This window comes from Clinocottus analis, unplaced genomic scaffold, assembly GCF_023055335.1.
Source record: "Clinocottus analis isolate CAN_PGR_092001 unplaced genomic scaffold, fCliAna1.0.p SCAF_11, whole genome shotgun sequence".
Taxonomy (NCBI): Eukaryota; Metazoa; Chordata; class Actinopteri; order Perciformes; family Cottidae; genus Clinocottus; species Clinocottus analis.
The window spans coordinates 10,678,130-10,691,363 of record NW_027175832.1 but is presented as its reverse complement, the minus strand read 5'-3'; the positions used below and the strand labels follow the sequence as shown (position 1 = coordinate 10,691,363).

Here is a 13,234-nt window from a genome sequence, read left to right as displayed (position 1 = left end):
GAGTGTATTCTTTACCTACACTTTAGCAGGACAGATTTATTTGAATCCAATATGCACAGTCACAGTTTAATTGTAAAACAAGAACGCTACAGCAATCTGTATAACACATACAGTATAATGCACACAAATAACCCCTAAACCATGAACATGTGTACAGAGGCCGGTGTGTTGGCTCTCACCAGTTTTATGTCCTGTGATCTTCTTCGAGTGGCATGTAATGATAAATTTGCACACCAAAAAAAAACCTGTTGCTGTCATAATGTCCATCAGATAAGATCATCTAAGTCCCAGATGGTGCATTGGCATTGCATCTACTTAAGTTTATTTTTTCCCCTTTAAAAATAAATTTGGGTTCAGTAGGTCACAGCTGTGGTAGCACCTCAGTCTGAGCTCATCATTATGTTGGGCCGCTTCCTTAAAACGTTGTTGATTTGGTCTTTCCCTTGAAATAAAAGTTATAAAACAGACGTTATCTCGGTTTTTAAAGACACAACAATTAGAGCTGCAACGAGTCGATTAATCAATAGGTTGATGAATGAATTGATGAAAAATAAACAAAACCTATCTGGTTCCCTACCTACCTACCTACCTATCTACTGACCTACCTATTAACCTATGTACCTATCTATCGCCCTACTTACCTACCTACGTATCTACCTACCGACCTATCTATCCATTCATCCATCCATCCATCCATCCATCCATCCATCCATCCATCCATCCATCTATATATCTATCTATCATCTCGCTCGCTATGTATCAAACATTCAGCTTGTGTCAGCTTCTTAATGTGAAGCTTTTCTGCTTTGTTTTGTCATGTGTGACAGTCGATTGAATATTCTTTTCAACATTTCATTGACTCAGTAGTAAGAAATTGTTTACTTCAAAGAAATAAGACGCGGATGTAGCAACGATGAAAATGATCGTTAGTTCCAGAAAAAAATAAAATCCAGAGTACTGCTGCCTCTAGGTAGCTAGGTTTGTAGTCAAACTAAATCACCCCTCTCCCTCTTTCCCTCTCTCGCTCTCTCTCTCCTTCATGCCTCTGTCTCTCACATCTCTGCTGCTTGTGTGAGTGTGTGTGTGTCTGTGTGTGTGTCTGTGTGTGTGTGTGTGTGTGTGTGTGTGTGTGTGTGTGTGTGTGTGTGTGTGTGTGTGTGTGTGTGTGTGTGTGTGTGTGTGTGTGTGCGTGTGTGTGTGTGTGTGCGCGCGTGTTTGTGTGGGTAAAGCTATGGTTTGAATAACAAGCAGCCAGCTAAGTGGGTCAGGGTCGGAGGAAGGGGGGAGGAAGGGGGAGAGAGACTATTAGGATGACAGACAAGGACAAAGGAAAAGGGAGAAATACAGTGTATGGGGGGAAAAGGAGCAGTGTGAGGAGGAGAAAGAAGGAGAAGTTGAGAGAAATGAAATGTAATGGATAAGATAGGGAGATGGAGAAAGTGGTAAAGAGAGATGCAGGGGGTAAGATGTAAATGGGATAAGTGTGACTCTATGCACTTTCATTCAGACCTCAAATCCAGCTAATATACTGTTGTAGCTAATCGGAGGTATTCATTCAGGCTTTTAAAAGTAATCATAAACAAAGTAAAGTAAATCACTACTCAATCTGTGTACTGACCACTTTTGACATTTTGGTCTATTTTGCATCCAAAACATGTCTTCCGAGTGTCAAGAAAACAATCAGGTGCTTGTTTTATTACTTTTTCAATTTGCCTCTGGAGATTTCTCCTAAACTTCCCAAAGGTTACAATTAGATAATGCATAAATTACATATTCAAACGTAACGTAATATTCATGGTGATATCTATTAAATACTAATGAAATAACGAATCTGATTAAACTTCACCTTCAGACAGAATGAAGCGTTCTTTACAGATGTTCGCCGGACAGCCTGAGCAATGCTATCTTTGTGTACAAGTGTCAAAAAGCGTCTTTTTAATCACTTATGGGTTTGGGCGGTGTGTGAAACTATCTAGCTGGATGAGACTGAATGGAGTTCAGTTGACTCTAAAGTCCATCAGGGGACATAAATCAAGTCTACTGTGAGAGATGGATGTAGAATGAGAGAGGGAGACTAATGGGTGACTCTGTGTGTGTGTTTGTGTGTGTGTGTGTGTGTGTGTGTGTGTGTGTGTGTGTGTGTGTGTGGGTGTGTGTGTTTGTGAGAGAGAGAGACGGAGATTCACACAGCTGTGGTAGTTCAGCTCAGCGATTGTTTATCTGTCTTATCTCTGTCACCATGACAGCAATATAAACCAAAGTTTTATTGGCTAACTGTATTCACCCCAACTAAATGTGGAGATAGACAGTGTGTGCGTAGCGTACCACATGTGTGCATATCTCTTACAAGTGTGTACGAACGATTCCAGTAAAGACAGACAGGGTTTTAATTGAACCCTTGTGCAACACTTTAAAAGAAAGATGTCACTCTGATCAAATAAAATTGACGTAATATTACTTTGAACTTTCATCGAGTTAAATCTTTTAACCAACATCAGTTGGTATCAGATATTTTAACCAACATGAGTTGGTTAAAATATCAACCAAATATTTATACAATTTCAGGATTTTAACCTGTTGAATGTTTGTTTAGATAATGCCAGTGTTGCTTTTTGTGGAAGGAGAACACAATTCAATACAAACCAATAGGGGTGTGTTTAATGCATTGCTCTCACAGTGTAGGTCTAGAGTTTCTCAATGAAAAGGCAACCACAGTAAATTTGTCCGATTTAAAAAGAAACGTCCTACAACTGTTATAAACATGTTATACTACGTATACATTTTTTTAATCAATCCTGAACATAACTTCCAAATATATATATATTTTTTTTAAATTTTAACCAATCATGTATTTTCTGGGGTTTTTTTCCCCACAGTCTGAAATATGTAAATGATGAGCTTTAGATTTGAATGCATTGGATCAAACACATAATACAGCAGCCATGCCTCTAGTGGAAACCAGTAAAACTGCATGTATTTTCCCACCAGGGCAAATGTGAGAAAAATCTGGTGGAAAATAGTAAAGAGAATCATTTTGAAGCCTGAGCTCCAGATTGAAAGGCTGATATAAGAGAATGTATGTGTTATGCTGTAATGGTCCTGGAGCAAACATTGTGGTTTTAATGGTTTTCAATGGGGACATGTTTGCCCTTCAGGGTCTGAGTGTCTGTATTTTGGCCACTCTGTTTATAATGCGTATGAGAGGAGCTGAGGTTCAACTTCCAAAATTACCTCACAACCATGGTAAAACACAATCAATATGATACAAAAAAAGTTTCCAAAAGTTAAGAACTGGACTACGCTGGAATTAAAGCAAAATGTTTTTTAACTTCTAACTTCATATCGCACAATTTCGTCTTTGTTTCTCTCACACAAGCCTGTGAGAAGTAAAAAGTGAAACTGTTGTATTCATGAGAATGCTCAAATATCACAAAAGCGCTCCTCCTCGTGATCAGGTGAACCGTCCGGTTAAGACGAGCAAATTAGGACAGAAAGGTTAAAGATAGGAATACACAAGTGTTCTTACATGAGGCCGATTGTCTTTCTAAGCAGAGTTAAAAAACCAAATCTGACAACTCTTACTGTATGTATGTACTGAAAAGAAGCAGCAGACACATCACATATGAGCGGAAAGCTTTGATTGGCATCAAGTTCACAAAAGTACAGGGACACAGGGTCATAACAGACATGGGTTTATGCATTTCAAATGTGACTTTATCATTTTAATCTATCCACAGTAATTAGCACTGTTATAGTTGTATGATCGGGAACAAAAGATGAAGAAAAATCCTCAGGAACTGATCCAATCTCTTCCACCACAACTTAATTCATCCAAGTTATTGTCTCTAATACAGGATGCGCAGACACACAAACACACACACACACACACACACACACACACACACACACAGATAGAACAATGCAGCAATGATTGCAGTATGTGATTTGATTGCAATATGTTTGTTTTGGAAACTAAATCCTGATAATTAGTCTCTTCTGGCAGTGCTCTATCTCCGCCCATCTGTTCCATTTGGCATCCCTCCACCAACCAGGAGTCCCTCATCGCTCCGTCCCCATGATCTGACCAACTGAGACGCTTTCAGACACACCAAAAACACAAGCAACAGGGCTGAAAGTCACCCAATCTTCAGCGGGCTCGAGGGGGTCTGGCGAGGTGTTCAGTAGATGGAGAGACGGCCAACAGGGACAGACGGACAGACAGATTGACTGGTTGTGTTCCGATAGATAATTAGATGAGATGCCGACACTGTGGTTAGTTAGAAAGCTGTAGGAGGGGACAATGGGAGTATGTGGTACAAAAACAACAGGAAGGGGCCATAAGATATGGTATGGTATGATATGGTACGGTATGATAAGGAATGATACAATTTGCTAAATTACGGTACGATAAAGTATGGTACAATAAAGTACAATAAAGTAAGGTGTGATACGGTGCGATAAGGTACGGTAAAGTACAGTACAATAAAGTAGGGTACGACAAAGTACGGTACGATAAAGTACATTATGATGAATACAATATGGTATGATACAATAATACAAGGTACGGTAGGTAATGATATGGTACGATAAGATACACTGAGGTACGATAAATAATATACATTACGCTATGGGACATTAAGGTACGATAAGGGACGATACAATGCGATAAAATAAGATCTGATTTGGGTTCCAAAGGGGTGGAACATTTCTTTTATATATTTAAAAAAAACAGTTTAGTTAAAACATTTGAGAATTTTCACAATTTAAACATAGAAATTCTCCCTTTAAAGTATTTCAATTGTAGCATACTGTGCATTTAGCAGAACATTCTTCCATCATGTCCAGATAATCTGCCAGCATCCCATTAAACAGGAATTCAGTTAAATTAAAACCATCTGCATGTACGTGCATTCTCCCATCACGTGTGCAGCCAACACTGTCTGAGCCAAAGCACTGCATGCTTTCATGTGCATTTAACTCATATTAGTGGAGTGGATATTTTTGACATTTTTTATGATATTTTAGTCAACCAGCAGTTAGTGGCCTAAAGCAAAGTGCACGGTTCATAAAACACCGTCTGTTGCTTTTTGTTAGCTTGATGTTACCATATGGGATGTATGAGGAATATTAATTTAAACCATTTCCATTCAGTCTGTATTGTAAAACATTTATTTTATAAATTACATGTTTACTGTAAACCATAAGTTTCTCTGTTTTGAAAATAGCCTGAGCAAATAACCCCTCGATTTTCATTTTATCCGTGTTATTTCCACCTTAAATATTCCTGGGATTTTGGAACTCTCTTGCTGAAATATCACAAGCAGCGTTCAAGCAGACAAGCTGATTGTGTCGCTGTTGATACATGAAAGACCATTTTAAAATTGCTGGCAAATCCATCCTAATTAATCTTTGTAATCCTGACTGACAAAAATTGTTCTTCAAAATCGGCGGTATTGCCATGAGGGGTTTGTTGTTTGTGGAGTGGATGATCCTGTTTATGCCGCGGCGACTTGCCAGTGATCATAATGTACAGTAAGGGGAGTCAGCCAGCTGGCAGTGTGGAGCAGATGTGTTATTATATGAACACTAAGTGTACCCCGCAGGTGAAACTAAGCTCAGAGTGAGGTGACAATATATTATCACCCAAAGGTGACTTAGAATCAGAGCCTACGGGTGGACGCTGGGATGGAGGAGGCGGGGTTTATGAAATGTTATATGAGCAGCAGCACAGAGGGCAAAGGAATGAATGGGCAGAGGCTTTATTATAACTTCTTCTTGTGAAGGACGTTTTCGCTGCATGTGAGGTGAACAACATTAGGACTCGGAAACTGAAGCAGCTCAAAAATTCAGCCACCATTTTATTATTTACACCTGTGATTTTCCAACCATGTCAAAATGCCTTCCGTGACAAGGGTGGACGGCAATGTCCTAGTAACAAAGACCAGTCTTCCTATCCCACCACCACATTTACAGTTTTTGGCAAATAACTATGGAGCTTGCAGGTGAATACTGAATCAATTTGCCTAAAGTTCCCTAACTTTCAAGGTGAAACAGCAGCGCCCCACCCCCCAGTCTAGAAAATGATCCACGCCAAACTTGCATCACTCTGTATCAGCTGAAACCAGCCCCTTTACGACGACAGAGTGTTATTTCAAACAATGGTGATGACACTACACTGCAGAGCCATGAATGTACATCTGAGTGCAGTTTAAACACCACACCTGCCGAACCAGTACAACCATTTGCACGATTTGAAGACAAAGCATGACCTGAGATGTGTGACCTCATGGTGTACATCCAGTATTACAGCTCTTATCACTCTTGATGACCCTCTCACTCTGTCTGTGTTTCAAAAGATAAGATTTCTATCCTTCTGTGCTCCTCTGCATTATTGTTGCACCGCTCTCCTTCGGTCTAGATTCTCCTGTTCTTTACTGAGGCCTTCTTTGTTCCTCGCTGTTCTCTCTTCCTCTGTATTTGCTTTAAAAATACCTCACCCAGCTTTCACAATCATCATGTTTACATTAGTCTCTCTCTCTCTCTCTCTCTCTCTCTCTCTCTCTCTCTCTCTCTCTCTCTCTCTCTCTCTCTCTCTCTCTCTCTCTTGCTCCCTGCCCTTCTCTACTACACATCCAGTGTCTCCTCTTCTCACCTTCTTGCACTAGTTTTAATAGTTACGGACTCAAAGTCTTCCCGCCACAAAAACACTCATGACATTTCACACAGACGCTATCGCCTCATGACATTGCAATGTTTTGGATTAATTAACCCCGGTAGCAAATAAATGGCTCCTGTTCACGACTGCAAGTTTCATTGTCGGCTACACTGTGCGACACCGAGCCGGGCGCTTTCGTTTAATGATTTCAAGATTGCATACTGAGCAATTCACGAGGCCAAAACAACAATATTTATAGAAATGAATACATACCAAGCATGTTTTGGATATCCAACCGCTTCAATTGAACAACTGTGATAATGAAATGTAGATGCACGCAACTATTTTATATAGACTTCCTCTGACGTCAATAAAGTTTCAGAAACTGTGATGCCTTCTTTTGTCCAACAGCCTATATTTAATGGCAATGAATATAAGATTAGTACAAGTGGTATAGGATTCTTCTGAGGTAAGAAAGAAAATTATACTTGTGTGTTCAGGCCATCAAGTTCTCTCTGGTTATAATGGTTGTTATGATGCATTTGATCATCACCTCAAAATCATAGAACCCATTTCACTAAGGCAAAGAAGAGCTTTACTTCTTTTGTAAATGTACAGAGAAAGGATAAATAAACTCCCTTCTCTTAAAGGCTCCTTCAGATGCGGTGAAATACCAGAGAGCTTAAGTACAATTTCGTACAGCAAAGACATATTTAGAGTGTGTGAAGAAACGCTACCTGCTCTGGAAATTGACACTAATTTCTGATTCAAAATCTCCTGAGAAACTAATGTATGTATCTCCATTGGCCAACTTACTATAGGTTCTAATGAAGGCACACACCATGTTGTATAATACTGTATAGCCTTTTCAGTGGGCGGGTATGGGTGGGAGGGGGGGGGTATTCTTAGATGCATTGTGATTCACTCTTGGAAGGTTACGTCTCGGTGCAGAAAGGTCATTAATCGTAGCGATTAAGATAGTAAGATATCAAGAGAATGTAGAGTTTGCAGTTTGTGCACAAATAAACGTTGCAGATTCTCAAGACCAACTTGTTTCCCGGCTGCTGAGTAGAGTGACCGTGGGTTCGCTTCGTGACGACTCTGGTCCTGTAGACGGGAGCAATCGGTCTCCTCTGCCTTCAGCGGTTTTGTCAGACCGGGCTGCTCTTTCTTGCCACTGGACTGATCAGGATGGTGAAGCAGGTGCGTTGTGTTCACGTTTTGAAGCTCGGCTAATTCATCTGCTTATCTCAAATCATGGATCATTACAAATATGCTGAGTTCAAAACAGACTGTAGAAAGAAATTAATGAAAAAAACGAGTGTAGAATATTAAAATGTTGATGCCTTACACATCGTAGCCCTCAGCCTCGACCTCCACTTCTCAGAGGTAATTGTGAAGAGACTTTGCTGCATGTAATTAAAATGGAAAGAATATAGACCACCCCGAGTCGTACATCTTTACGCTAACACGTCTGTAGGAGGCGCCTCTACTTTCTCTCTCCTACACACACACAGATACACTCACGCACATGCACACACACATACGGCCTCTCCGTTCTTTTTCACTACAACCTCTCTATGCTCTGTTCCTTCTCGCCTTTTTCTCTCATTTGATTTCTTCTTTGCTTCCTTCTTTCCTCTCTGACTTTCTGTCTCTCTCCCCCTTTCCTCTGCTGTCCTCTCTCTCTCTCTCTCTCTCTCTCTCTCTCTCTCTCTCTCTCTCTCTCTTTATATACTCTCTGTCTCTGTCCCCCCCTACCTCCCTCCACACACACACACACACACACACACACACACACACAGTAATATGATCTCTTCTATCAGGCCGACACAGCCGTGAATCAAAAGAGAGAAATATAGTACAAACCTTAGTGGCCCCACCCCCACTCTCTCTCTCTCTCTCTCTCTCTCTCTCTCTCTCTCTCTCTCTCTCTCTCTCTCTCTCTCTCATCTACAACATCCCTACCCCCAACAACCCTCTCCTCTCTCCTTCTCTCTTCAGTCCCTACCCCCAACCACACCACACAGCTCTCTCTCTCTCTCTCTCTCTCTCTCTCTCTCTCTCTCTCTCTCTCTCTCTCTCTCTCTCTCTCCCTCTCTCTCCACATCCCTCTTTCTGAAGCAAATATACTCACTGACGAAGAAAAAAGAAAAAGAAAAAAAAGCCCTCAATGCGATGCTGCATGAGTCTGTGTGCAAAACACTTCTACACAATGATGTTGGATTCAGAGATTAAAGCAGCAGATTGGCATCCAGCATAGCGAGCATAGTCATTAAATACTGAGGGTGAAATGAAACCTGGTATATTTAGAACTATAATCTCATAAAGACATGGACGGGATATTCCACTCATGCCCGAGCTGCAGGTCAGAGTTCACAGACCAAACTGGTGGAGAATCAGATGTGGTGCTCTAATTCCAAACTACATAATGAATGTGTAAAGGATCTGCTATGTAATAACAGTCATGTTGTACTATTTTGGTGTACAACATACAGCCTACAAGATAAACATTTGTACTCCCTTGGACATCACCAGCAATTACACATCACAACTAGACAGCTAAATGTTTTTCTTTCGTTTCCCCGACGTCTCTTGTGTTTATCACAGCTGTAGGTAGTGTCTCTGTTTTTTTAGTGTGTCACATTGTGGAACTTATTATATAGGGTTATAAAGGTGAATAGGGTTAGTTGCATGTGGAGAGAAGCAATAGTGGACTTTAACACGCACCCTGAAACACACTACCGACCCAAAACCTGCTTCAAATTAGTACTCGAGGCGAGACACCCCAGGCAAGAACTTTGAAGATTTTGCTTCTGTAACATGTCATATTTCAGATTAAATACACGTTCAGGAGTTTATTTGGTCTATTTCAGGTTTTCAGCAAAAGTTACTGTTAAGTAATGCCTCATTTGCATATTTAAACTGAACATGAAAATAAATAAAACTGTATGTCGAACAGGGGAAGTTTCACGGTGATTTCTATTAGTACATTTTGTTAACCCTATTTGACTGTAGTGTCTTCAAAATGTTTTTAATTTAACAAAAAATATATCTCTCAAGGTTGTTTTCTTAAAAAAAAGAAATCGCAGACTCAGATCCAGAAGTCTCCACTTCAGCAGCTCTTACGTCCACCAAACTCTCCACTTCCATTCCTCTTTATATGCTGAATGTTTTTACATTACGTTACATTTACAGAGGAGTTTGTTCAGATATAATTAAGAGCCTAATTTAGACACATGTTATCACTAAAAACATGGAGTTTTTTTTTGTATGGCTACGTGTGTGTAAAAAAGCTTTGACCCTGATATCTGATAAACCACACATTTTTAACCTAGCTTTATCCAATGTTCTGAAAATGTATGCAAATTGTAAAATATTGAATCAGATAATGTCTGTTTGCCTATTTTAACATGAACATACAACTTGTTGTACACAAAAAACTGTCTGTATACAAGTCATAAATTGGGGAAGTTTCATGGTGTCTATTTGTTAACATTTGAACCCTATTGAGCTTCACATGGAGCCAAGAGTGGTGGCACTTCTAGGCGGGTGGCCCTCGAGCAGAGACTTGGAACGCAGTGTTTCTGTTCAAAGTTATTGTAACGAACAAGTCGACACCATGCTGCTGTTGCTGAGGGCCGAGCAGTTGGAGACGCAGCCTCTCAGAGATGCTGCGGGGGAGCAGTTCATAAATGTCTGCGGGGAGGGCAGGATCAGACAACCGGCCTGTGAATAATCCCATCAATCATTAAAGTGTACAGCAGCCACTCAGCAATGACAGCATACTCTGACATCACACTACTGTACTCCAAGGCAGAGGAAAATCAGAAGTTTGTTTTAAAGCACTAATCAAGTCAGTTTGGGTCCCAGAGTACTGAAATAATGCTAAAGTATGAGCCTGAGTTGTATACAGCAAAGCTATTTTACTCGCATATCACATGATGTCGTTTGGGTTTACCTCCCTGCTGCTGGTCAGCGTGTGACACGAGTATTCCAACAATTTTGCTAATTGAAATCTATTTTGGAAATTGAATAGAGAGACAGATGACTCCATACAGTGGGTGAATAAGAGTATCAAAGAATGGGGAAAAAAGTATATTTCAGAATATATCACACGTACATAACAGTGTTGTGTACATGTGATAGATTTAAAAGTGGTTACTAATCTCTCACTTGCTCTAATAGCTGCGCTCATCGGCTGCAACTAGTTAAATAATTAAGCAATTAATCACTGTCATAGTGCACAGTCCCACTGCCTCTAGTGTCTGTCCCAAAGTACCCAGACACCTTACTTCGAGAGAAACATCCCTTTGCACATCGACAGACAGACAGACGGATGTAGAGACAGACAGACGGGAAGACAAATATAATAATATATCATCATCCATCCTGCTTAAGAGAGGTCTCACACTGGATCCCTACAAGCTTAATGTCTCTGGTGAATCTGACCCTGACCTTTGACCTTGCTCTGGAGGGAGAAAGACAGCAGACCTTCTCCAGACACCAATTAACTCCAGCATCATCAAACTGAAATGATTGAACTCTAGTTTGAACTATTTAAAGCATACCAAAAAAAATATTTAAAAAAAGGTAATAATGCGTGTTGCCCTCCCCGATCCATGTAATTTCATTCGCACCACAATTCCTCTGTTTGTACATGTGATTTGGTGCATAACTAAACTTAATTAGCTTTCAATTACAGCTGCTGAGGTTTTAATTAAGGGTGTCATTACATCACTGGCAACGAACTGAACTGAGAGGATGTGCTCAGAAGAAACGGGTAACGCTGGTGTAGTTACCTTCGATGGCTGTTTAAAGTGCAAATGGAGCCTAATAAAGCAATTAATTACCACTTAATTGGCAGGGCAAGAGTAATGAATACGGGGAGAGGGGGGGGGGGGTGAGGTAATCAAAGTCGGACACGACAAAGGTGTCTTTTATCTCTCAGACAATGGGGAGCAGAAGGGGTCTAAGGAGGGTCCCTTTCTCCTTGCTTACCTTGTTGGTCCCGAAGGCCGGGTCCGGGTAGGAGAGTTGCCCCAGTCTGGTGTGGTCTGACGCGGACAGAGGCTGAGGAGGAGGCGGGTAAACTGTTACATCCATGGCTGCAGATACATCCACGTCTCCGTCCGTCCTTCCGTTCGCTGTTCTTCCTTCTCGTATCTCTGTGAACGTCTGGAAACCTGGACGTTTTAACAAAGTTGGAGGCTTTTCGGCGAGTCCGTGAGCGGTCAAACAGAGAAACAACCCCGGCCCGACAAAAAGAGCTTTTTTTTGTGTGGGAAATAAACGCAGGTTTCAAGTAGATAAGTCGGCAAAATGAACCTGAATCGAGCGCATGGAGTCAGTGAAGTTTAGACGGATGCTCTCCTCTCCCGCACCGGGTTTCACGCTCCAGTCACCGCCGCCGTGAGTAGAAAAAACTTCCCGGTAAACCCACTTCTTCAATACCTGGCGTTTAAAAAACAAACAGCTATGGAAATGCACTTTGAAAAGGCGTCCGTTTTTCCTCCTTTGTAAAGTTGTGGGCACCGGCAGCGGAGTCTCGGTCGGACTAGGGACGTGTCGGACCCGGTGTGTCCCTGGTTGGGACTGTGTGTCAATGTTCCTCCGCCGCTGCTGCTGCTGCTGCCGCGCGTGTGCTCGGTGCCGAGGTGCCTCGCGGACCAGTCATACAAAGAGCTCCAGCATCAAGCGAGCAGGAGTAAGCTGGAACAAACCCGGATGGGCATTTTCTCACAAAATAAAAGCACAGATTTGATTCCCCCAGTGGACAACAACAACATACCACGATTTGAATGGACAAAGCCTACTTCTCATTCAAGTAACTTATTCAAACTGTCCTCGACTCATTACACTGACTACAAATACAAATCTCAGCCGTGTGTTGTTTACAAAATACTGTTGCGGGACCCTGAGATTTTATTTTGAGAGTAGTCGACGTATCCGTTTGGTTCCACCTTGACAAACATGATCCGAAGAAGCTGAGCTGCAGAATGTGCTCCATCTAGAGGGGGAGAGCGTGTCTCAAGGTCCAGCCAGGTGTTTCTTTGGGCCAAATAAACGACTGAACTGTTTTTAAATTGTTGGGATGTGTGGCTCTTTATTAGTGATCAGTCAAAATTCAACTGAAGTCAAAAAATGTAAGGATTGTAGAAAAACAAGTAAATTGATATGTGCCTGCTGTCCATGATGCTAACACTACACAGAGCCCAGTCCCTGAAACCCAGGTCCACTGAGCGTCCATCGGCCCTTGGTAATTGTGTTATATTATCTAGTGTCCACACAACCAGAGGTCACGGGGCGACTGCGGCTCTGTGGTTAGCATGCCCGTCTTTCAACCAGAGTTCGAGACCGGTGGCTCGTGCCCCGCCGCTAGTCCCTGTCGTTGTGTCCTTGAGCAAGACACTCTAGTTCAGTACTTCATCAGGGAGTTTAGGCCGTCAGCACGTTGGCTGTTTTGCCCTTAAGCTGCCTGTTTGCTTCATCAGACCTTGATAAGCTGCTTTCTTTGGCTTTCCAACACCTTACTGATGTGAGATTATGCGTCGGATCTCTGTCCCACTTTACGGTCTG

The 13,234-nt window shown here is 41.6% G+C and overlaps 1 protein-coding gene across 2 annotated transcripts in view; it reads right to left on the bottom strand.

Moving 5' to 3' along the window:
- tox (thymocyte selection-associated high mobility group box) overlaps positions 1 to 12,270 on the bottom strand; it is a 51,781-nt gene extending 39,511 nt beyond the window's left edge. For both annotated transcript variants that reach the window (XM_068599453.1, XM_068599461.1), the window contains exon 1: positions 11,657 to 12,270. In XM_068599453.1, coding sequence (XP_068455554.1) covers positions 11,657 to 11,761 — 105 coding nt within the window. In that variant the 5' untranslated portion in view covers positions 11,762 to 12,270. The remainder of the gene's footprint in view (positions 1 to 11,656) is intronic.
- Between the last annotated feature and the right edge of the window lie 964 nt (positions 12,271 to 13,234).